Consider the following 25,466-nt stretch of genomic DNA (forward strand, 5'->3'; position numbering starts at 1 on the left):
TATTATATAGAGGCCTATACGAGAATACTAAATATACTTTACCTTCTTACCCTCTCCCTTCTTATATTTTATACTTTACTTTAGTTTATAATATCTTAATTAAATTAACCTGAATTAAATTAATTATACTATCCTAAATATTACTGCCCTCGGTTAATCTTCTAGTTCCCCCTAAAGAATAGCTAGCGGACCGTAATATATGCTTTGTATCTTGAGTGGCAGGCCCTATACTATATAGTAATTTAGGAATAAGAGAGGGAGGAAAATAAGAAGGGAGAAAGAGAGAGAAAGAGAAAGCAGGCTATAGATAAGTTAATAGACCTGTTTACGGATAGATACGGGTAAACTAACTCTTCTAGGGCCGTAAACCCGTTACTCGAGCTATTTATAGGTCTATAATCTCGGCCGCTTTCTTACCTATAAGCCCTATTATCGCCGGAATTTAAAGGCAAAGCATTATTGAGCCCTAACTAGAACTCGCACTTAGTATCCGAATTCTTCTCCGACCCATATCCAGTTCGCAAATTATATCTAGCTCCGGTAGCAGGCTACCGGGAAGAAGGAGAGAGGATAGGCAGGGTACCGGGCAATTACGGTTAATAATTATATGCGGGAGCCGACCCAAGAGGAGGAGCAGGAGCTTTAGGACCGGCAGTAGCGGTGTGAGGATAGGAAGGCAAAGAGGAGGGTTTGGGAGAGAGAGAGGAAGGGGTTATTACGAGAAAATTATTTAAAAAGGGGGCAGCTTGAAGGAGAGTTTGAGGCGTAATGGAAGGAGAGGTTAAAGGAGAGGCAGAGAGCGGATGAGTTTTTAAAAGCAAGGGATAAGGCAAGGAGGAAAATGAAGAGGGATAGAGAGAAGCGGGCAGAGTGGGTAGAGAGGGAAGAGAGGGAGGAGAGGGAGGAGAGAGAGGGGTAGGCTAAAGGAGAAGCTTGCGGACCAGTAGAGAGGCAGGCTTGCGAGCTAAGAGAGAGGCAAGCGGAGTTATATATAGACGAATACGAATATTGCAATGATTATTAGCTTTAATTCCAGGGCAAGTGAGGCTTGGGAAGGCCCGCGAGAGGGAAGGGAGGGCTCTATAGGTAGGAGTAAGGCTTGGGGAGGCCTGCGAGAGGGAAAGGGGAGCTTTGCAAGTAGGAGTGAGGCTTGGGAGGGCTTGCAAGTAGAAAGGGAGAGCTTTGCGGGTAAGAGTGAGGCTTGGAAGGAAGCTACGGGTAAGAGTACGGGTAGTAAGGGGCTTTAGAGGGCCCGTAAGTAGAAAGGGAGAGCTTTGCGGATGAGAATAAGGCTTGGGAGGGTCTGCAAGGGGAAAGGGGGAGCTTTGCAAGTGGGAGTACAGGTAATAAGGGGCTTGCAGGGGCAAGTAAGGCTTGGGAGGGCCCGCGAGTACGATATAGAAAGCAAAAAGCTAAATATTTAAATAAAAGCTCTTAAAAACTAATTTCTCTTACGCTTATATGTTACATTAGTGCGAGCTTGCGAGTGTAATGTGGCTATACTTAAGGAGAAGGTTTTATAAGTAAAAGTAAGGCTTAAAAGGGCTTATAAAAGGAAAGACAGAGCTTTGCGGGTATAATTAGGGGATATTACAGTTCGTAAAGAGAAAGAGAGAGCTTTACGAGTAAGTATAAGGCTTAGAAGGCCTATAGGTAATAAAAGAGCTTTATTATAAGTAAGTCACGTGACCCTCTTAATCTCGAATCGAGATCAGGGCAAAATTAAAGACTGGCCCCGAAGCTTGTATAGGGCCGCCAGGCTTTAATTTTAGTAAAGCGGCCCAGATCTCGTAATTATAAATTATAATAATTATAATATATTATAATATATTAAAATCAGACTTTTATAATATTTATTATAAAATAAATATATTTGACTATAATTAAATAACTAAAATATAATTTTATAATTATATATATATAATAATAAATAAGTTTATTAAAAAAATATAAAAAAAAGCTATTCTAGTTATATTAACTAAATAAAAGGCTCTTATTAAAGCAAGACATTTTATAGAAATAATTATATAATAAGAAGTACTTTTTTAATTAAAGAAATAATAATATTAAAAGTAATATATATAAAAACAAATATATATATATATAATTGAATTATTATAATACCTTAAATAAAAAATCCGAATTATATAATTTCAAGACTTTAATTAATTATATTTATATAGTTTATATTATTATAATTGAATAAGTAGTTATTAAATAATTAATTATTAAAGTTTGAAGCAAAATGCGAATTCGCATGTTTGAGTGCGAGGCTGCGAGTAACGCGTGGTTGCTCTATTAATTAAAGGGGGCGCGTCACATAATAATAGACCTGTCTATAGTTATATAACCTGGCGAAGGCTTCTATAGTAGCCAAGAATATAAATCAGGTCTCGACCCGGTATCCCTTCGTCCGGTGAGACATTGTCACATTGGCGGCCGCACATGAATTTGGGATATTCATGTGCGGCCGCCAATGTGACAATGTCTCACCGGACGAAGGGATAATAGAGGTATTATTAAAAAGAAGGTCTAAAATTCGAAATTAAAACTGCCTTAATTAGCTTGCCTAACAAATTTGCTTGCTTTTAAAAAAAAAAAGAATTTGACGTCAATAAAGATAATATCTCTTAAATTAGTGCGTAAGGCAGAATAAGTCATGTGATCTCGTCAAAGATGCAGACATTCCGTAGCGCGCTGAAAATTGAGAGGAGTATGAAAAGGAAATGAGATTGGTGGATGTAGTAGCAGTATTGAACGTGACGTGCTTGACAACCAACGTCGTGCCTCCTGTGATCGTTAGGCGGGACCCCTATCTGGGGAAAGGAGGCGGCAAGCTGGCTAGGAAGGCCGCTAAAATGACCCCTAAAAATCGAATCTCCACTTCCCGCGGTCAAAACCCCTATTGAGCTCTTGAAGGAAAACACCCTGCTCCGCGCCTAGCTTATCCCGGGGCAGAGGCTTGGCCGGGCAGCTTTGGGGCCCCGGACGATGGGAAAGGCTACTGGTCAAAATCCTAGACACGAGGCTGGCATGCGGTTTGCGCTGTGAATTAGTTGTTCTATATACTCCCCTCCCTAATTACTTGCATTTATGGGTCCTCTTGCCCGGGGTGTTTGAATGGTAGATTGTCCGTGCTCTGTGGACCCACTGTTACAAGTAATTGGGGGGAGTAGCACTTGGCAGCAGAAAAGAGTAAGGAATAAGGAAAGAAATACTGTGAAGAAAAAGGGGTGGGCGATCAGCCTGAGACAAGCCAAGCGGGTGAGATTGGGTTAGCTCCATTCAACGTGCTCTCGCTATTGGGCGCAATTGAATTGGAGCTGGAGGAGTTAACGCCACCACCAACAGTGCAGCGTCTTCAGAATCAATCACTGCCACCAGTAAGCTGGCCGATCAGTTCGGATTTGGCCCCAGCCTTCTCTTATTTATAAGCTGATTTTAGCGCTAAGGAGGTTGTCTGATGCTCTAACTTTAGATTCGACGCGCTACATTGCTATCTCCATCGTCATCTCAACCTGCACAAGTAAATTTCTCATTGTCATTCTACACCACAGAAAGCAATGTCTCTACTAGATTTTTCTAGGATGCCGCGTCGAGCAATCATTTTGACGTACGCAATCATTTTAGCCTTGGTCTTCGTCGGAGTATACAATTTTGGACAACTCCCAGATATTCTCAGGGGAAGTTCCTTTGAAGCCCCACCCTATGGACAGAAGGATACTCCTCCGCCCCCAGGACACGAACCTCCACCAGCACACGAATCTCCAAAGCCTGCCGAAGGACAGTATTGCAAGTGGGTCTTTGACAAGTATGAATCCAGCGCCTACGAAGACGAATGGTTCCAAGAGGTGCCAAACGTTCAGCCAACTACTCCGGATGGAACCAACATCTGCAAAGCTCAACAGGCAGAAAAACACGTCGCAGCATCTAGAGCCATCGTCGGACGAGCCATCAATCTAACTGCCATTGACCCCAAGATTCAATGGAAAACATATGATACCATGCCAACGACAACTCTCGACCCAGCCGACCAGTACATGAGTCGAATGTACTACCGACGTGTCTGCTACAACGAGGAGAAGCGAGAATTTTATCCGGCATCCGGACATGGCATCCAGCTCATTGAGCCATTATTCGGGATGCTCCGCGACCCCTTTGACCTCTGGTGTGGATCGGACAAGCTGACGATTGAGAACTACCCCAACACCAATCCAGGTCAATCGAAACATCACATCCTGCCCCAAGGCTTCGCTCCCTACACATATACGACCAAAGCCGCCGGCGTCGAGTCCACAGAATGGCGAACCCATGGAATCCCACCATGGCACTCCTTCCTGCGCCCCGTCTATAACGAGCAAGTCGGCACAACATTTTCAACACCACAAAATATCCATGTCGATCTGGGCTCCTCGTACTTTGGTGGTTGGACGAAAGCCTCCTCAGCAGCGTCAGGCCAATGGTTCTACGACAACTACCACGCGCGCGGCCAGAGATTCAATCGATTCGTCGCCGTTGAAGTCGAGACCTTGGATGATACCGAGGCGTACGAACAAGTCCCCGCCGATCTGATCGGGATCTACACATTGATGAATATTGGCTTGACGATGGGCGAGGATAAACTGAATGCGGTTGAAATGATCAAGCGAATTGTGAAACCGGAAGATTTTTTCGTGCTTAAGTTGGACATCGATTCCGCGCCCATTGAAGAACCCATCCTCCAGAATTTATTGGCGGATGATCCCGAGAACGGCGGCGCGAGCGCGTTGATTGATGAGTTGATGTATGAGCATCATGTGAATTTCTGGCCGATGAATGGCCCGTGGCGTATTGCGTCGACTTCGAAGAAGGATGGGGATTTGTTGACGAGTTATAATTTGTTTCGGGATCTGAGGAGGAAGGGGATTAGGGCACATTCGTGGCCTTGAGTGTGGCTTTGGCTTTGGTTCTGGTGGGTGGTAGGCGGGGGCAGTCTGGGATAGTCCCATGAAGGGAACTTTACCCCCTACTCATGATTAAATGTGGATACATAGGAGAGACTCGCTCTTGGTTTGATGTCGTGTATCTCTCAAAAGCATAAAGGGTCTGCGGCGTTTTTGGCATTTGATTTTCCATATGGAAGGTATGTAGATTGACATCTGGAAGTCGGTTCGAGAGTCTCATGCGAAAGCTTTCTAGATATTCCTCCGCCCCAAGCGCTTCAGTGGTTAATTATCTTGTATGATATTGAGTTACATATTCATCTTACCTGATCCGTGTATATTTTGATATGAACCACTTTGAGCTAGACTAACGTTCAGTGGCTTCTCTCGATTGAGCGGAATCTTCTTGAATATTTACCTTCTTGAGCATTTTCGGCCCATATTTGCAAGGCTAACTGCGAAGAACACCGTTATTTCCACTATAACATAAGAGTGGTTCTTCCACATATGGAGCAACTTCCGCTACACGAGTTCAGCTTTTTCCAATTAAAAATCTCGACGCCAGAAACACTAGCTTTCTAATTGCCTTATAGACAGCGTGTCAAATGAGTAGAGTAGAGTAGTGGGTTCTACTTATACTCTACTTAACCAATTGGAGCGCTATGTATACTCTACTCAATACTCAATGAGTAGCTATGAGGCGCTCAAATAGCAGGGTACTGCATAAGTAGTCAAGGTCGAGTGACGCTTGCAAGTAGTAATTCCAAGAAGTAACTCTAGTAAGAGACTAATCAAAGCCTCCTTCTAAAGCTATATGTGCCTTTATATACCCCCTAGAGCCTAGCTGGATATATGCAAGCACTAGCCTTAATTAGGAAATATAATTCTATATAAGTATTATTCTTAATTAGGAAATCTAATCTAATAATATCTAATATCTATTTTATTATTATATTTATTTATTATAATAGCTATTTAAATAACTTAAGTAATTAGTTATATATAGTATATTAAAGAATTATTTAAGTTATTTATAAATAATATAAATAATTATATAAAAGTTATATAAAAATTAATTAATTATAGTAAATTAATATATATTTAAATTTAAAAAAAGAACTAAAGTATTTATTAAATAGCCTTATATAAGCTAAGCTAATATTTATATAAGGCTATTTAAATATAGATTTTTTATAATAAATAAACTAATTATTACTAAAATTTAATTTATTTATTAAATATTATTATTATCTAATTAGATAATAAAATAGTATTTAGTAATACTAGATATAGGCCTTTTAAAGCCGTACCTAATTAGGCTATCTTAATTATATATATAAATAAAATAAAAATAATAGCTATTATTCTATTTTATTTTATTTATTTTATTTAATATATTAGTTATATAATTATATATATAATTAGAATAATTATAAACTATATTATAGTATTAATTTAAAATTAAAGCTAGCTTAATTAAATAATATTATATTTATTTAAAAAATTTAAATTATTTTTTTATTTTAAATAAAACTAAAATATTTATTAGTATAATTATTTCTTTAGAAGTTATATATATAATTACGGGATTCGGAATATAAGATATAAATAATAAGATATAAAATACAAGATGTAATTATATAACCTTATATTATATAAATAACTTAATTAGTAAACTAGATTCTATTAGACTTAATAAATTTAGGAATTATATATTAATATTATAATATTATAATTCCTATTTCTAAAAAAAATTAAAAAACTATTTTACTAATTTATATAAATAGTATTTTATAATTATATAATAATATTATATATTTCTAATAAACTAATAAAAAAGAAATATATATATAATTTATTTATTCTAAATAAAAGCTAAGAAACTATTATTTTCTAGTATCTTATATTAAGCTAATAAAACCTAAATAAAAAAAAGAATAAGAAATAAAGTATTTCTAGATATTTCTAGTAATATTATAATAGCTAGTATTATATAGTTAATATAAATATAATTTTAGCTAAAGAAGTTAGTTTTAGCTAAGGTTTCAAGCTATAATTCAAATTAAGCTCGCTTTTAAAGCTCGGTATTTTAGGAGTCTTAGCTATATTTATTTATTTACTATTATACCTTACTTCTATTCCTCTTTATAATAAGTACACGTAATAGTATATAGACAGGTATTAGATATTATAGATCTAGTTTCCTATTTTAGGTAAAGCTTATAATCGGAATTATATAGGCAATCGGAATTATATAAATTATATAGGATCATATTTCCTAGTTAAGTAAAGTGCTTTACAGGCTTAGCTAAATACTAGGAAATATATAGGGAAACGCTCCTAGCTTTAGAAAGGGATATTAATTAGTCTTTTATTAGAATTAATTCTTGGAATTAGTTATACTTATAAGTATTACTTTATAGCTTACTTACCTTAACTACTTATATATTACCCTGCTATTATATACCTTATATTCTAATTAATCTAACCTTTGGGAAGTAGTTTATTACGAGATAGTTAAGCTATTAATAAATAAAATATTAATAGCTAGAGTATTAACTAGGAAAAGTGCCTTTACTATTACTAGAGTAACCTAACCGGGTATTTAGGGAAGTACCTAGTTAAGTACTCTTTATATTACCTAATTAGGAGAAGGAAATAGAACTCAAATACTTCTAGAACTAGTAAGTAGGATAATAATAATAGAGAAATTAGTAGCGGCTTGCTATTATATTACTAAGTTAGAAATAGAGATATAATAGAGAGAAGATCTAGAAAAACTAGAAGCTTAGATCCGTTATCTTAAAGATATTTAGATATCCGGTATAGAACCTATTATATTTCCGGTAGTATTCTTAGTTTAGAGGGCTTTAAAAACCCGAGAACTATCTACTTACTAGGGAAAGAGTATTAAAGAAGCCCAGGACTTCTTTTATTAGGTAAAGTTAAAGTAGTATAAAAATAATAGGATTACCTAGGCTATTAATATAATAAAGATTATATATTATATTTCTTATTTTAAGAATATAGCTAGGAATATCTGAAAATATAAGAAGTAATTAGTAGGTATTAATACTACAAATTAGGAAACCTTTATTAAATTTATAAAGAATTCTATTTTAGATCCAGAGAACTATAGTAATAATATTTTTACTAAGTTTAAGAATACTAAATAATGGCTAGACTAAAGTATCTAAAGCTTTATATCTTACTTAGATAGCCTATTAAATAACTTAAGATATACGGGTTTATTATAAAAGTAAAATAATTTATTTAGTAGTTTAAGATAAGAGATTTGGGACAAGATTAATTATTAAGAAAATACTTTATAAGAAAAAAAGAAGCTTATTTCTATAGCTATAAGAATTAAGAATAATTTAAATCTATTTACTTAATAAGAATATAATAATAAGCTAATAGGATAATAAAAGAAAGAAAATAAGAAAAAAGAAAAAGGAAATAATAAAGGAAAATAAAAGAGAAATATATTTCTATTATAAGGTTTATAAAACCGGAATAATAAAAATATAATAATAAAATCTAATATAATACTTATATTAGGATTTATAAGACCGGATATAATTTGCTTTATTTACTAGAAAAAGAATTACTATATTACTACTTGCCCTAATTAAGGGAAACCGACTTATTATAATTATAATAAGTCTGGCTATAAAATATATAAGTATCTAGAACTAAAGAAGCCAGGAAATAAATATATCCCGTAATAATTATACTTATTTATATTACGGAAAGTAAGGCCTCTAAAACGAGAATAGTAATTAAGGTTACTATTAAGATAATAAAAAGTAAGTAAAGAGTTAGAGTATTAGTAAACTCGGGTATAGAGGCTAATTATATAAAAAGAAAATTAGCTTTAGATATAAGTATTTTATTAATATTAAGGATAATTCCTTTATTCTTACTAGAAAAAAGAAAAATCTTATTTATATAGAGATTATATTCTTGGAATTACTATTAAAAATATACTAGGGAACTAAAAAAAGGCTAATATATACTTTATATTATATAATTTTAATCCGAATTATATTAATATAATACTTGAATTCCTATAGCTTTATTAGATTAATTTCATAATTTCTTTTAGGGAAGTAATATAGAGATATTAGATTTAATTATAGAAAGTTAAAGTTCTAAATACTAAGAAGTTTATTAAAGTAATAAAGTATAAGGTATATATTTTTCTATTAATTACTTATTTTATAATAAATAGCTAAAGAATTATTACTATTATTACTAATGAGATAATTATATTTCTTAAGAAATATTAGTACTTTTTCTAAGTATTCTTTATAAAGGCTATAAGTATATTACCTAAGTACTATATAATAAAGTATTATGTAAATCTAGAACTAGAATTTCAATTATTATATAATTCTATATATGCTTTATTAGAAAGAAAGCTTAAAGTTCTTTGAGAATATCTTAATACTAGCCTAGAGAAAAAATGGATTTATTATTTTACTAGCCTAGCTAGTACCTTAATTATATTTATTCTAAAGAAAGAAAATAGCCTATATCTATATATTAATTACCGGGATCTAAATAAGATTACTATTAAGAACTAAATACTATTACTACTTATTAATAAGATTATAGATAGGCTTTATAAAGTAAAGATATATAAAGCTAGACTTAAAGAATACTTATTATTAGTTATAAATACGAGAAAATAATAAGTAAAAGATAGTATTTCAAATATATTATAAATATTTTAAGTACTATATTATATTTTTTAGATTATCTAATACTTTAGTAATATTTCAGATATATATTAATTATATATTAATAAGTCTTATAAATATTATTTATATAGTTTATCTAGATAATATTTTGATTTATTTAAAAAATCCAAAATAATATATAATAGTAGTCTAATATATACTCGAATAATTATAATAATACTAGCTCTTTATAAACTTAGTAAAATACGAGTTTAATATAGAGAAAATAAAGTTCCTGAAATTTATAATTAGCTCAGATAGTATAAAAATAGAAGCTAGTAAAATTATAATTATTAGGGAATAGCCGGCCCTAAAAAATAATATCTAAGAAATTCAAGTATTTTTGGGTTTTACTAACTTTTACTAAAGGTTTATTTATAAATACTTTAAGATAATAAAAGAATTAACTAATTTATTAAAAACTAGTAAAAACCCATAATATTATTTTAGCTAGATAAATAAGGCAAATAAGGCTTTTAAAAAGCTATAAATTATATTTATAATAGTACTAATTTTTTATTATTTTAATCTAGTCTTAAAAATTTATATAAAAATAAATACTTTAGGATTTATAATTATAGGTATAATTTCCTAGCTTTTTAGTAAGAAAGCAGAAGCTAGGTAATACCTTATTACTTTTTATTTAAAAAAAATAACTATAATTAAAAGTAGATATAAGATATATAATTCTAAGCTCTTGGCTATTATTCTAGTATTTCGTACTTAGTAATATTACCTAATATATATCCGGTATATTATTATTATTAAGACAGATTATAATAACTTAAAATACTTTATAACTAAGAAAAAACTAAATAATTAATAAATAAAATAGATAAAGAAGCTAGCTATCTTTAACTTTATCTTAGAATACTAGTTAGGGTATAATAATCCTACTAATAGGCTATTAAGATAGCCAGACTTTATAGTAAGTATAAATAAAGATACTTTATTACTTATACTTTATAATAAGCTATAAAATATAAAATAGAGAGCCTTATAAGTAGTAATAATAGGATACTATACTATTCCTATAATACTATAATTTAAGGTCTAGGAAAAAAGAGATAAGTATTTCTTAATTAGTAAGATATTAAGGAATTCCGAAAGAGAAGTTTATTTTAGTAATAGAATAATACTAGAGATATTATTACTTGAGCCTATTATTAGTATAGCTAGTTATAAATAGTATATATTACGAATTCTAGTTATATAAGTAACTAGATCTAAAATAATATATGAGAAAAATAGAGAGATATTACTTAAACTATTATTATAATACTAAAGGCTTAATTTATTAGTATAATACTAGTAATATAAATAGTTTTTAAAGAGAACCTTTACTAGAGCTATTAAGACTTAGGAACTTAATATATCTGAGTTATTAAGATATTAGGGTACTATTTATATACTAAATAAGCCGGTTCTTAAAAAAGAATTACTATAAGCTAACTATAATAATCCTATGAGTAAGTATTTTAGTATTAGTAAGATATTAGAGATTTTCTAGAAAAAGTACTTCTAGTAAAATATAAAAAAGAATATAAAAGACTATATTAGAACTTGCCTTATATATTAATAAACTAAGGTAAAGAGATATTTATTATATAATATACTTAGTTTATTTCCTTTCCTCTCTAAGCTATAGTAAGAAATTACTATAAACTTTATTATAGGGCTACTTCTTTCTAGGTTTCGTAATAAGATATATAATTTTATATTTATTATTATTAATAAATATACGAAAATAATATAATATATTTTAATTATTAAGGAAATCTTGGCTCCTGAGTTAGTAAAGTTATTTATATATTATATTATTAAAGACTTTAGTATATCTATAGATATAATTTCTAATAAAGAATCTGTTTTTATAAGCAAGTTCTAGTTAAGTCTATACTTTTATTTAAAGGTTTAATAATAGCTAAATATAGTATTTTACCTATAAACTAATAAATAAATAAAGAATCTAAACCAAACTCTGGAATAGTACTTAAGGTACTATACTAGTTACTAGTAGAATAACTAGGTAATAAAGCTTATTCTTATAAAATTTATATATAATAACTTTATATATTTAATAATAGGAATTTCTTTATTTTATATATTATATAAATTCTATCCTAGTATTAAACTATATATTAAGAATAATATTTCAGAAAAAGAAGTACTAGTAATATAGAAAAGAATATAGAGGATTTAAGTAGAACGGGAAGTACTAGAGAAATAATAATAAGAAATAATAAATATATAGAAAAAGTACTATAATAAGAAATATATTAATAAGAAGTTTAATATATATAATAAAGTCATGCTTTATATAAAAAATATTTAATAGCTATAACCTAGTATAAAGCTAGTAAATAGATATCTCGGCTTCTTTAAAGTTCTAGAAGTTATAAGAATATATAAATAGATATATTACTTGAAATTATTACTATTATATTAGATTTATAATATTTTCTATATTTCTTTCTTAGAACCATAATACTCGCAAGCTAGTACTATAGTAAAACCAGAACTAGTTAAGATTAAGGATAAAGAAAAATTCGAGATAGAATCTATTATAATTTATAGAAAAAGTAAAAAAGAAAAGAAATATCTTATTTATTAAAAGGGCTACTTACTAGTAAATAATATATAGGAATTACTAAGTAATTTAGAGAATATAGCTTAAGAATTATAAGAATACTTGGAAAAGAGTAATATTATAATACTATTAGCTAAATAGAGATATAAAAAATAAATACTTTTATTAGGAAACTATTAAAAACTATATATTTATTCTTGGAAAAACTATATAAAAATTATTAAGAATTCTAAAAACTTTAATTTCTATATTTTATAAATATCTTATTTTTATAATTACTTTTTATTATTCTTATTATTATCTTTATTAGGATTCTCTCGAGAAATAAGTAATAAATTAGCCTATAAAATTATTAGCTATTAGTAAGAAATAAGAAAAAAGTAAGCTTACTTAATACTAAAGAATATTAATTATATTATTAAGAGTACTTTATACTTATACTAAGCTAGTAAGAATTACTTAATCTATTTCTTAAATTATTAGGGGAATTTATTAGCCTTAAATAATAGCTTTAATATAAGAAGTATATATTATTTAGTATAAAAGAAAAATAGTAATAGCCTTTTCTCTTTTAGGTAAAAAATAGGAAAGATACTTATATATATTAATAGCTTAAAGAAGGCGGTTTAATTATATTATATATACTTAAGAAACCTTAAATAGTATTAGAATAGGGAATAAATAAAGGAAATTATAATTTATAGAATTATATTTCTTATTTTTAAAGTAGTAGTAATTATATACTAAGTAATTATTACTTTTAATATAAGTAAGGTTAGGAAACTTAGTAATATTCTTGGAATATTAAAAGTAATAAGGGCAAATTAAGAATATAAAAGTATTAGCCAAATAAGTAGTAATAGGCTAATAAGTATTAAAAGAAGTATTTATTTTAATAAATAAAGAAATAAAAGAGGGAATTAGAAAAGAACTTAAATAAAGCTTAAATAAAGCTTAAAGGAACTTAAAAGAGCTTAAAAAAGGCTTAAAGAAGGAAAATAAGAAATAAGAAGAAGCTAGGTATAGTATTATAATTAAGGAAAGAAAAAATTAGTTAGTAGGAAAAGAGAGGCCTTTTTATAATATTTTCTTTCCAAATAGTAATTACGAATTCGGAATCGGCTTTATATTAGAAATATCTAGAAAATTCTAAAAAAGAAATTCATAAATAAACCAGAAAATTAGATTAACTTTTCTAAGCTTTTAGGCCTATAGAATAATAATTTATTTGCAAATAGAGGCTAAGTTAGGATTTATAAACTAATTAGAAAACCGGAAAAGCTTCCTCTCTAATAATATATATTATACCCGTATTACCTTTATAAGGGGAAATTACTAGAGGTAATTTGCGAATTAGCTAGGCAGGATTAATAAACTATATTCTCAAGTCTATTACCTAGTATAATAATAGGGTAATTATAGGAAGTTTTTAGGGAGAACTAATAGCTAGAAAGGTTTTAGGGAATTATTTATAAAGCTATTTATAGTTCTCTTAGGCCTCTTAGGAATAAGGGCCTAGAGAGGAAATTAATATAATAAATATATATAATAGTATATAAATAAGTATTAGATATTATAGATCTAGTTTCCTATTTTAGGTAAAGCTTATAATTAGAATTATATAAGTAATCGGAATTATATGAATTATATGAGATTATATTTCTTAGTTAAGTAAAGTGCTTTATAGGCTTAGCTAAGTACTAGGGAATATATAGGGAAATACTTCTAGTTTTAGAAAGGGATATTAATTAGTTTTTTATTAGAATTAACTCTTGAAATTAGTTATACTTGCAAGTATTACTTTATAGCTTACTTATCTTAATTACTTATATATTACCTTATTATTACGTGCCTTATATTCTTTAACTTTAAATTCTTAAGATATAGAAAATTATTTATTTTTAAGCCTTATTTTATTATTTTATTTCTGCTATTACAAATATATTTAGTTTCAAAAAAAAGCCTAGCTCTAGCCCTAAATAGTTTAATAAGCTTAAAGCCAGGAAACTATATTATATATACTATTAATATTTAAAATCTTCTAATAATTTCTTTTTATTCTTTATTTAATTTTTTTTAATGCCTATTTATATAGCTTTTTATATTTCTTTATTAAATATTTTTATATAGCTTTTAATTATTTATTTATAAAGTATAAAATCAGTTTTTTAATATAGGAACTAATAATTATAAGCTCTAGAATAAAGTAGTTAATAGGGTTTTATAAATACTTTTCTATTTTTATTTTCTTATAAATATATAAATATTTATTAGATCTTCTAATAAAAGAGATAAAGATTCTAAATAAAAAGTATTTATTTTACTAAATTAAAGCCTTAAAGATTCTTTTATATTACTCGAGTATATAAACAGGTTCTTTAAGTATATTAGCTTTAATTACTAAAATAAATTATTATATTTCCTAAATAAATAAAAACTTGGCTATTATTATTTAAAGAATATTTTTAATTACTAGAAATTCTTTAATTTCTGCAATTTAATATATTTAAACTTATATAAGAACTTAATACTAATTATTAATTCAGATTTTAGAAGCTTCTAAATCTATTTTACTATAATCTAGAATTCTTTTATAATTCTCTTTTATTTATTTTTATATATTATTTTCTAATAACTAAAATTTATTATAAAAAGCTTATATAATATTCTAAAAAAAAGCCTTTATTAGAAAATAAATAACTTAAAATATAATATAAATAGAGCTAATTCTATTATATAATATATCTAATTTCAGATATTTTAATACTAAAAGCTTTATACTAACTAATTCGAGTATTTAATAATATATTTCTTAAATCTAAATAAGTAAGTATTTCTCTTTAATATTATTAAAATAAGCTAAATATAAAGCTTTTAATTATATTTCTTTTTTATTTCTAGTTTTATTTCTATATTTTATATTATTAAAAAAGTATTTTATTTAATATTTAATTATTTAATTATTTAATTATTTAATTATTTAATTATTTAATTATTTAATTATTTAATTATTTAATTATTTAATTATTTATAAGAAAAAGAGAAAATTTTATAAAAAGTAAATAAAAAGCTTCTGAAATATTAGAATTAATAAAGTATTATATATTATTTAAGAAAGTTTTTTTAATTAGTAAAATATATATTAGAAACTAGTAAAGCTATTATTATTTTAAAGAGAGAAATAAAAAAAGAGATTATAAAAACAGGTGAAATGTATTCTTTTAATAGTTATAATTATTAGAATATTTACTAATTATAAATAAAGATATATAGCTAGTATTTCGGGCTTATAATTATTATAAATAATAAGAAATAGTAATTTATATAAAATAGTTATTTAAATAGAAGCTTATAAAAAGCTTTTAAATCTAGTTAAATAATAAAGAGCTATTAAATAAATAAAGCTAAGCTTTTTACTACTTGTATTTATATAATAATAAAATTAATTCTAGTAAAATATTTAATACAAATTCAAGATTAAATTTTAAAAATTACTAATAAATGTCTTATAAGCTAATTTCTTTATTCTTAAAAGAAGTAATTTAATAAATAATTATATTTCGAAATTTATAAATATATAACTTTTTATTAAATATATTTTTTATAAAAGAAGTTAATTGAATTATTTTTAATAAAAGTAATATTAAAGAATTATTTAATATCTTAAATAAGGCCTTTTATAAGCTTTTAAAAGCTAGTAATAAATTTCTCAATTTTAATAATAATTAAAATAATATTATTTAAAAAATAATAGAAAGTTTATAAATTAAAGTTAAAGCCCTTTAATAAAAGCAGGAACTAGTAAATATAATTAATTAGTATATTTTATAAAAAACCTTATTTATAAGTTTTTTTATTATTTAATAATACTTATAAAAAAATCTTTTAAAATAAAATTAAAACTTATTTCTTTTTATAATATAATAAGCTTTAAAAGTAATTTTAATAGTATTTAATAAAAGCTATTATAAATATTTTAAAAATATATTTAAATTAAAAAAAATCTTTTAAGATTTAAATATTTAATTTATATTATAAAAAGTTTTTTAAAAAAAAATTAAAAAAAATAAAAAAAAAAATTTTTTATTAGAAAGTAATTAATAAAATAATATAACAAATTAGTAAGTTATAAAATTATAATTTTAAAAATTAATATAAAACTAATCTTTATTTCTTTTATAAAATTTGAGAAAGCTTTCTTTAAATAATAATTCTAATAATATATATATATAATTAGAGAATTCTAAGCTTAAAGCTTATAATATAAATAGTAATATAATAATAATATATAAGAGTTATTAATTTCCTTAATTAATATTTAAGATTTATTATATATAACTTTATATATATTATATAAATATAACTTTAGTATAAAAAGAGGAAAAGTATACTTGCTTCAAATAAGGTTTTGAACTCCCAGAATTAGTATAATGGCTAGTTGGAGAGATGAAATCCAAACGGGGGTGGGTGGCAACTGGAACATGATATTCATCGCATTCAATGTGCAATTCCTCTGTGTCGGAATGTTCGTAGATGTTATATTCGGTGGAAAGAGGTGATTCCAGCTTCTCAACCGTAGCGTCAAATTTGAGCCATCCGAGGCCGGGAGACAATTAGTGGCGATCGGTGTCGATTCCAGATGAATGAAGCCAGGTCTTCACGGATTTAATTGACGTGCTCGAAGGCTTGAACAAGTCGCCGACTTCTTTTGCACTCATATGCTGCCCATACTTGCCAGACATAGGATAGGAGAGTTACGTCAGAAGCCCATTGGCAATGTCGAGGTTGCTTTGAGAAAGGCCAATTCTGACAGGTAGCGTTGTCGTGGGCGGTGCCCGATGTCGCAGTACTAGCTGAATGAAAGATTCCCGTTTCTCGTGAAGGATATGCCCATTGTGAGGAGTGGGGACTGCAAACGAGAAACCACAAAGGAGGGTAGAGGTGGCGACGGTAAGGAGCCGCATTGTAACGTTGTCCAAGAAGGAGAAATTGAATTGTTCTTGAAAAATCCCGAGCTTTGACTTCCCATTGAGCGTGCCAGTTTGCCTTATTTATACTTTTCTACATTCTAGCATCTCTTGAAGGTCCCGATGGCAGGCTCGGCAACGATTGCTGAGTAATCGATTAGTAATCGATTACTAAATAATTATTCCACCGCTTTTACCCTGCATTCCCCTATTTTTTTCTTCTCTCTCTCTCTTTTCTTCTCTCTATTTTCCTTGCCTTATATACTAATTTTTTCTAAAAATATTATTAAAATATCTTCTTTACTTAAACCAGATTTATTATTTACGTAATTAGTTTTAGTAGATTCTACTCCAAGTACTCTAGATATATTAAAGTTAAGAGTACCTTATTAGGAATTTTATTATATTCCTATTCTAGATAATCTTAAGCAAGACATTCTTTATTATATCTTTTATAAAACTAAGTTATATAGTATATAAATATCAAGAAATATAGAGAATTATTTAAGCTACTACTACTAAATTATGATATTAAAGGCTAAAAGTAAGAGCCAAATTACTATAAACTAGTAACTCAAATAACTCTAGTATAAAGCTTAAGCTAAAAAGGAAAATGGGATTAAGAAGTTTAATAATAAGGTCCTTAGAGCTTGCCTTAATATAATAGTTATTACTAAAGCTCTAATCTTTCTAATTATTATATAGAATCTATCTTTTACTCTTATTAAATAATCGGAATTTTATATCTTTTACTAAGTCCTGAATCGAGCTTATAAAGGCAAGATTATAATCTCTTATTCTAGAGTTTATAATAAAGTTAAAGAAGCTTAAGGAAAATATAAGATTATTATATAAAAGATTCTTTAATTAGTAATCTTACTTATCTATATTTTACTTAATATTTAGATCTTCTTAAATTAATTACTTCTTCTAGTAGTTTATATATACTTTATTATATATAATTATAAGAGATAAAAAGCTCTTCTTATTCTCTAGAAAGTACCTGGCTATAGTAAAAAGAACTAGTTCTCTATTCTTTGCCCTATTCTTAAGAATTATAGTATTATATAAAAGCTTAGGGCTATTATTATTAATAATACTTCCTTAAATAATATTCTTTATTAATATATTCAAGCCTTTTTAGTAAAGTTATATAATAGGGAATAAAATATAGAGAAATAGCGAGTTTGCTATATTAGCTATATTATTAATCTTATTATCTAAGCCTTTCTATTTACGGATATAATTAGAATAGAAAAGCTTGAATTATATAATAGCCAGGAGAAAACTAGAGAGCTTATAAATAAGAAAGTAATTAGGGCTAAGTTTAGGCTTTTAGGATTACTTAGCCAAGTATATAATATTATTATTTATATTTATAAATTACCAGGCCATATAGCAGCCTTTAAAGCTCTTATAAAAAGGCTAATTCTAATAGATAATTAAATAAGGTAAAATAGCTAATATAATATACTTTTTATATTTCTTAATTTAAGGCCTATAGTAGAAAAGTATTACTAGAACTATAAGAAAGAGCTAGAACTAGATCTTTTAAGCTACTAAAACTAGAAAAAGCTTTATATAATTAAGGAATTCCTTAGTTTTTTCTTATAAGCTACTTTTATTATAGAGAGAAATTCTATATCTATTAATACTATACTTTTTATAATATGGCTATTAATATTCTCTTAATAGTACTAATGAGCAATGAACCAGAGAGAGTCTTTCAGGGGCTCGTTATACGGTAAGCTGGGATAGGGGGCAGCTAGAAGCCGAGATAATTGAGATGCAGGAGTGCCTTAAGTACTGGAAAAGGACTAGAATTCTAGATACTTTCTTTAAATAGGTAAATAATAGAGAGCCTTTCCTTTATTATATATAGTATAGTACTTTACTAAACTTCTGAATCTTCTGGAATTAGAAAAGGGGTAAAATCGTACGTATATAGGGATTAGCTTGCTAAATAATTAATTGCACTATTGATATAATCGATACCTTACGATTATGGCATTAATTATTATCGATAGTGCAAAACGCCAATCGTTGCCGAGCCTGCCCGATGGTTTTGGTCAGCACATCCAAATTTGTTACAGAGCTGATGCACCTTGTATGCTTAGAGTGGTCTAGACAGACCAATGGCTTCCATCGTGATCTAATCGACCATATACAAACGTCCAAAATTTATGATAACTATGGAACAAGAGGTAAGAATTCGCTGAACAGTCACTGTGCGGCTCGCATTGTTGCCCACATGCTTTTCGTCACACTGTTTAGGAAGGTCTGATGGCTTGGAATTTGGACAGTCAGCATCAAGCAACCTGGTATCACAATACCATGTCACAAACAAGTAGAAATGACAAAGTATATACAGCTTTTTTTTAGAAAGGCCCAAGGCTTGGAATTGCAGCTACGACATTCGGACGTGTATATGCATAAGCAAAACTACCAGGAGCTCCTCTGAAGCTTAAGTTGATTGAGCATAGGCCAGGGATAGCCGAGTATCTCATCATGAGCCACCACTTATGCGACTTTAAAGGTTTGCCGATTGGCACTCGTATTTCAGAGCCAATATGGCCTGGTAGCTTGCTATCAATAACCTTGATAAAAGAGGAATGCTACGTTTGAAGAAATCTCGTGCCTAAGCAAGTCTGTTAATTGCGCTTTGCCAGCCAAGAAGAAACTCCGCACATCCAATATTGGCATACCCAATTCACAGCTTCACCACAGGCCCAATGATTGCATATGCACTTGGAATTGAGCAAGTGAGGTGTCACGGCCTGGACAAGCTGTGGAAGTGGAATGTGGTGTGTTTGTATAAATATATGTATGAATGATGGTGCCCTAAGGGCGGTGAAGAAGCTATATATACGCCTGTGCGCAGCACGTGACATAAGGGGTTCGTTTCCCCCACAAACTTTTGAGTTAAAGCGATGAGGAGCAAATATATGCAAGGGCACGCTCACTTCAGTGGAGCGGCTTACCTGCCTCACCAGGACTTGACCTATGCTGGTAGTGTTTTCGAGATGTTGTCTGCGTTTGCCGCGTGGTATAATGCGCTTGTAACCACACGTACGTCTTTCTTATGTTTGAAAACATAGACGAAGAAAGGGAAGAAGTGAAATGGACGGCTGACTTTTGAGTAGATTTTTTACTCTTCCAGTCTTTCACTTTCCGTGGTTGGAGCATAGTCGGAAGCTGAGACAGAAGAGCCAGATTGTGGAGACATCTCGAGCCTAGTGTGAGGAGTCGATGTCGAGCTAGCGGACGGAACCACGATCTCCGAGGCAGTTAAAGTTTTCCCAATCGAACTTTGCAGATGCGAGAATAGTCAGAGGCTATATTGTAAATATAGCTAAGCTGCATATATGTCTCCCTATATATGTAGCATAACTCTTAGGAAAATAAACGTTTAGATGACCAAGAAATATTTTCTCGAGATTTGAGCCAGCGTCGCCAACAAGCCCCTCGGTTGTATGATAAAAGGAGAAAAGCTCTCGGACTTTATGTGTACTATCAAGACGCCGCAGATCCATTGTAGAGTGAAGATACGCGGAAGCTCTCTGAAGCTCAAGCCAAACCCAAAGCCATACGCTCTGTGTTAACGCCGGACCTAGCTGATTCGCCTTTCTTGATGACAGTACGCATGTGGTGCACTGCATTTCGTACCTACTTCGCGTTGAGTATTCGACGGCGGCGGCGTTTATATGTGCTTATGGAGGCGGTGATTCAGCGAAATGATAGCCCGGAACTCGACGAATTCTTTGGAATACGCAATAGTTTTACTTAATTATGGCTTTATGGTTCCTTCAGTTTCCATTTACTCTTGTCACATAATTTCAATAATCATGTGAGCACGTCCCTACTCCCTCTCCTGGGCTCTGGAGTCGTCCCAAGCTTTGCTGTTCTTTGTTTGAGCTACGGTCGGAGTTTTGATTTCAAGTAGCTTGTGTGTCTCAAGGTTCTGGAAAGATATTTATATATTTTCTGTGTAAGTAAGGGAGAGACAGGAGTAGTATTATAATCGTATTTATAAAGTACTTTGAAAGGACCGTATCTTTACTGCAACCCAAACAGCAGCTTCCCCGGTATGTCAACAGAACTAAAAGAATAAGAGCAAGAATCGAAAGAATATAGTAGGGAAGCAAAATACAGCCTCGCGTCGCCAAGCAGCAGTACAAGCCAAGGCGAACCTTCCGATGGCCTTGAGAGTCTCTCCACTCAGCCATTTCCCAACAACTGCAATGACTCTTCACACCTCCTCTCGGATGCTCAAAGTCTGCCCCATCCCTGACCAAACCCTAAAGCGACGTTTGATAGCCTTCCACGCCTCCACGAAGGCGACATAGCATATCAGACACCCAAAGACCACACCCCACTCCCACCCAATAGCCTTATGCTTAAATACAGTAGTATTGACGACCGGGATATAGATGACTGGAAACGTGATAAGAAACCCCGCAACCACAGCCCAAAGCAAGAAACGATTATACGTGAGTGCTTTGAAGTTCGAAAATCTCCCTTTGAAACGGGCCGGATCGAGATTGAACAGGCTTCTCGAGAAGTGTTTCACTTCCCACGCCGTGACCAACAATAGGATACTAAGGACCCCGAAGACAGTGGCTCGAGCACGAAAGACAACATCGCAGCTCTCGTTCCATTCTTCATTGCAATTTGTTCCAAGATTTCCATTTCCTGCACCATAGACTACGATGACGAATGAGACGAGACACAAAATGCCAGCCCAGCTGCCGTAGAGCATTTTATCGCATATGAGTTCCCAAGTGAACACGCCGACGTTGAGATCTCGAGGTTGGCGAATCATGATGTCAGCTTGAGCTTCCTCCATGCCGAGGCCAAGAGCCAAAAAGGAGGAGGTGATCATGTTTACCCAGAGTATCTCAAGTGGCGAGAGCGGGAATACTGAGTTCCCATTGGTATCTCTGAACGCAAGGGCAATTAGTAGCAAGATAACTTGAGCGATATTCGAAATTAAGAGATGCAACAAGAACTATATTCAATCAGCAAATTTCCAAGATGCATCGCGACTTTCAATTTACTTTTTGAATATTATCAAATAAGCGTCGTCCTTCTTCAACCGCTTTCACAATTGATGCGAAGTTGTCATCCGTCAGAACCATGTCGGCTGCATCTTTTGCAACATCAGTGCCATTGATGCCCATGGCAATACCAACATGAGCACGCTTTAGAGCTGGAGCATCATTGACTCCATCTCCGGTCATGACGCAGAATGCCTTTCTCCTGCGCAATGCGTCTACCATCCTCACTTTCGTAGTGGGGCTGCAACGAGCAAGTACTACAGGTAACGAAGACATGGTGTCGATCTCAGCATCCGAAAGCCTGTCAAAGTCTTGAGCTCTCATCACTGAATGTGCTGTCTGCTGGTCAGACTTCAAGATTCCCACTTTCTGGGCGATGGCAGTTGCAGTGTTAAGATGGTCGCCAGTCAGCATATGGACAGCTATACCTGCATCATTGCATTTCATCACTGCGTCAAAAGTTTCAACCCTCGGTGGATCGTAAAGACCAACCAGACCTTGAAGCTTGAGGTTGGACTCCATGAATCGGCGGTCCAAGAGGTTGCGTTCGTTCTCTGGGGCAATTCTTTTGCTAGCAATGCATAGAACTCGGAGACCTTCGCTGGCAAGCCCTTCGATGATCGGTATCAGCGCCGCTTCTTCCTTCTCTGAGAGATCCAGAATGGGGATAATTGCTTCGCTGGCGCCTTTGGCATACACTTCAACATCCCCAGTGGTCTGAGATTTGTAGGCGACTGACATCCTCTTCAAGCTTGAATCGAACTGGTGCTCCATCTCAGAGGTCAACGTGCCACCCTTCAAGAGGTCATCTTTCCCATTGTTGAACCTCATGGCGAGGACTTGCAGAGCGATTTCAGTGGGGTCACCAACTGCGGCCCATTCTCCGGTTGAAGGATGCTTCTCTGAAGAGCATTGAGCTACCGGGCTAGTTCTGGAAACAGATGCAAAGTTGCACAATGCTACAGCGTCTAAAATTGGCTTCAGCATGGTCAGGTTATGCGAAGCTGATGTCTGATTGATGTTGAAGGGCGCATTCCCGACCTCAAGACTTCCATCATTCGGATCCAGAATGTTCGTCACATCCTTGATGCTCAAGATTCCCAAGTCCGGTGTCCATAATTTATGTGCCACCATTTTTCCTTGAGTCAGAGTCCCTGTTTTGTCGGAACAGATATTTGTGACGCCACCAATTGCTTCTAGTGCAGCCATACGTCTGATGACAACATTGCCTTGTGCCATTGCTTTCACTCCCGCAGCAATTGTGATAGTCGTGACTGCGATCAACGATTCAGGGATGACCGCAACTGCAACACAGATGCCGTATAAGACAACCTCGTTGTCGAGATTCCACTTATTTGCCGAGAAGACGATGATTGCTAGGAGTACAGCAAGGCTGAAGAGCAGGATCGCAAACTTGGAGAGCTTGACTTGCATCGGGGTTCCGACAAGCCCGAGAATATTCTTGATACCTTTGCCAAGTTTCTTCAGGTATCGCATAAGAGGGTTGGAATCTTTTGCCTCGGGCTTGTCGCCTCTGAGAAGTGATGCAACTTTTCCAACTTGAGTCTTCATTCCGGTAGCAACCACGATGCCAGTTCCACGACCGCGAGTGACGGTTGTGCCGGAGTAGGCCATATTGATTCTGTCTCCAATCGACGCATCATGGCCAGTATTCAGCACAGCCTCGGCATTTTTGGAAGCAGGTAATGATTCTCCGGTCAAAAGAGCTTCTTCGATTTCCAGATTCATACTCTCGAGTAGTCGTAGATCAGCTGGAACCACGACTCCAGTCGAAAGCTTGACAATGTCACCCACCACCAGGGTTTCAGCCTTGATGATCTCGGTCATTTTATGGCGGATGACGTGGGAAGAAGGCGCAGCGAGACTGAGTAGGGACTGCATGGTTCGCTCTGCACGGAAATCTTGTATAAAACTATTCTTGTTTAGAGACTGAGATAAACAAACGTTTGGCAGTACCAACCCTAGTATGATGTTCAAAAGAATAACCGCTGTAATAACAGCACCTTCGATAAAATCGAGGGTGCCGTACGAGAGAGCCATAGCAATAACAAGAACCTGGCATATATCTCAGCGATTTCAATGTGTTTTTTTGATGGGACCTACGATTGTCAAGCTGTTAGACACCTGTCTGAGCAGAACTTCTCCAATAGAAACCGTTCCCGCTCCATCAAGCTTATTTGGTCCATCTCGCTCAAGTCGCTTGGTTGCTTCTGTATTTGAAAGCCCATTCCTGACAATGTCAACGCGAGTCATCAAAGGGTTGTTGAATACCTACTGAGGATCGACTTCTAAGTAGGTAGCCACAATTGTGGCATCGAAAGTGTGGGCGCCACTGGCGGTCCCATCCCAGGAGTTTGCTGATGTGATGGAGCCATCGTTTCTTTCGCCGCTTTCAACTCTTGCTCTGCTATCGTCGTCAATAGCGATAGTGTTGTCTGTTTTGACTGAAATGCCCCTCGAAGGAGGGGCGCACGGTATAGGTGGTTCATCAGCATCTTGGCTGTCCTGATCTTCGATGACGATAGGCTGAGCGTGGCCATCGGCTTGCGTGGAGTGAGTAATAACCATTCGTTTTTGGTGTTACTAAAGTTGATAGATTCAAGGAATATGGGTCAATGGCAATTTAAGCAGAAGGAGAAAGAAGCCAATACTCAGCTTCGAAGGGTTTGATGGATTACTTGTATGTTTCTCAAGGTGGGGTTGTTCCGCATGTACGTGTGCAACCCCGCTTTGCCATGGATTTCCAAAAACTAGTGGCAGGGCATTTGTGGTTGAACAGGAAGTGCATTGGATAACTTTGCCGTGACTGGTCGGCTCGATGACCAAATTCTTGGACAATAAGCCTATTCACTTGGCAGCATGAGAAAGTGAGATGTCGTCGATTTTGGAAAGTGCCAAGCAGGAGGAAAGCCACTAGCTAAGCATTGGCAAGGGGGCGAAGCACGATCACGTGAGAGGCAATATGCTGGGCGTTTACTTGGTAGAATCACCCTACAGCTCAGGGTTTATTTATCTCTACTACCAAGTATTCGCGAGGAAGATCAACAGTGCCTTGCGCCTCTCAATCGGGAAAAAAATAAAACGACACCCCCCTACGGAAAGCCGTAAGGATCAGATGTGCCAGCGAACTTTTCACTAACGACTTAACCGATTCCCCGCACTAA

General features: G+C 32.3%; 3 protein-coding genes across 3 annotated transcripts; 1 reads left to right on the top strand and 2 right to left on the bottom strand.

The window, feature by feature from the left end:
- The first annotated feature begins 3,520 nt into the window (after positions 1–3,520).
- Positions 3,521–5,252, top strand: K444DRAFT_618408 (uncharacterized protein). Its single transcript, XM_024881317.1, has one exon. It carries the CDS (start codon positions 3,564–3,566, stop codon positions 4,926–4,928), a length of 1,365 nt encoding a protein of 454 aa, XP_024730851.1. The 5' UTR covers positions 3,521–3,563; the 3' UTR covers positions 4,929–5,252.
- Positions 5,253–16,606: 11,354 nt separating this feature from the next.
- K444DRAFT_540439 (uncharacterized protein) lies at positions 16,607–16,855 on the bottom strand (the record flags this gene model as incomplete). Its single annotated transcript, XM_024875716.1, has 1 exon — positions 16,607–16,855. A coding segment is annotated over one exon (249 nt), but the record flags the coding sequence as incomplete, so codon positions are not given.
- Positions 16,856–21,225: 4,370 nt separating this feature from the next.
- On the bottom strand, positions 21,226–25,166 carry K444DRAFT_598312 (putative calcium-transporting ATPase 3). The gene is made up of 5 exons (XM_024878528.1): positions 24,578–25,166; positions 24,406–24,532; positions 24,263–24,357; positions 22,282–24,214; positions 21,226–22,232 (listed from the first exon to the last, which is right to left on the bottom strand). The coding sequence occupies exons 1-5, from the start codon at positions 24,868–24,870 to the stop codon at positions 21,474–21,476; spliced, it is 3,207 nt and encodes a 1,068-aa protein (XP_024730853.1). The 5' UTR covers positions 24,871–25,166; the 3' UTR covers positions 21,226–21,473.
- Between the last annotated feature and the right edge of the window lie 300 nt (positions 25,167–25,466).

Source organism: Hyaloscypha bicolor, assembly GCF_002865645.1.
Source record: "Hyaloscypha bicolor E unplaced genomic scaffold K444scaffold_136, whole genome shotgun sequence".
Taxonomy (NCBI): Eukaryota; Fungi; Ascomycota; class Leotiomycetes; order Helotiales; family Hyaloscyphaceae; genus Hyaloscypha; species Hyaloscypha bicolor.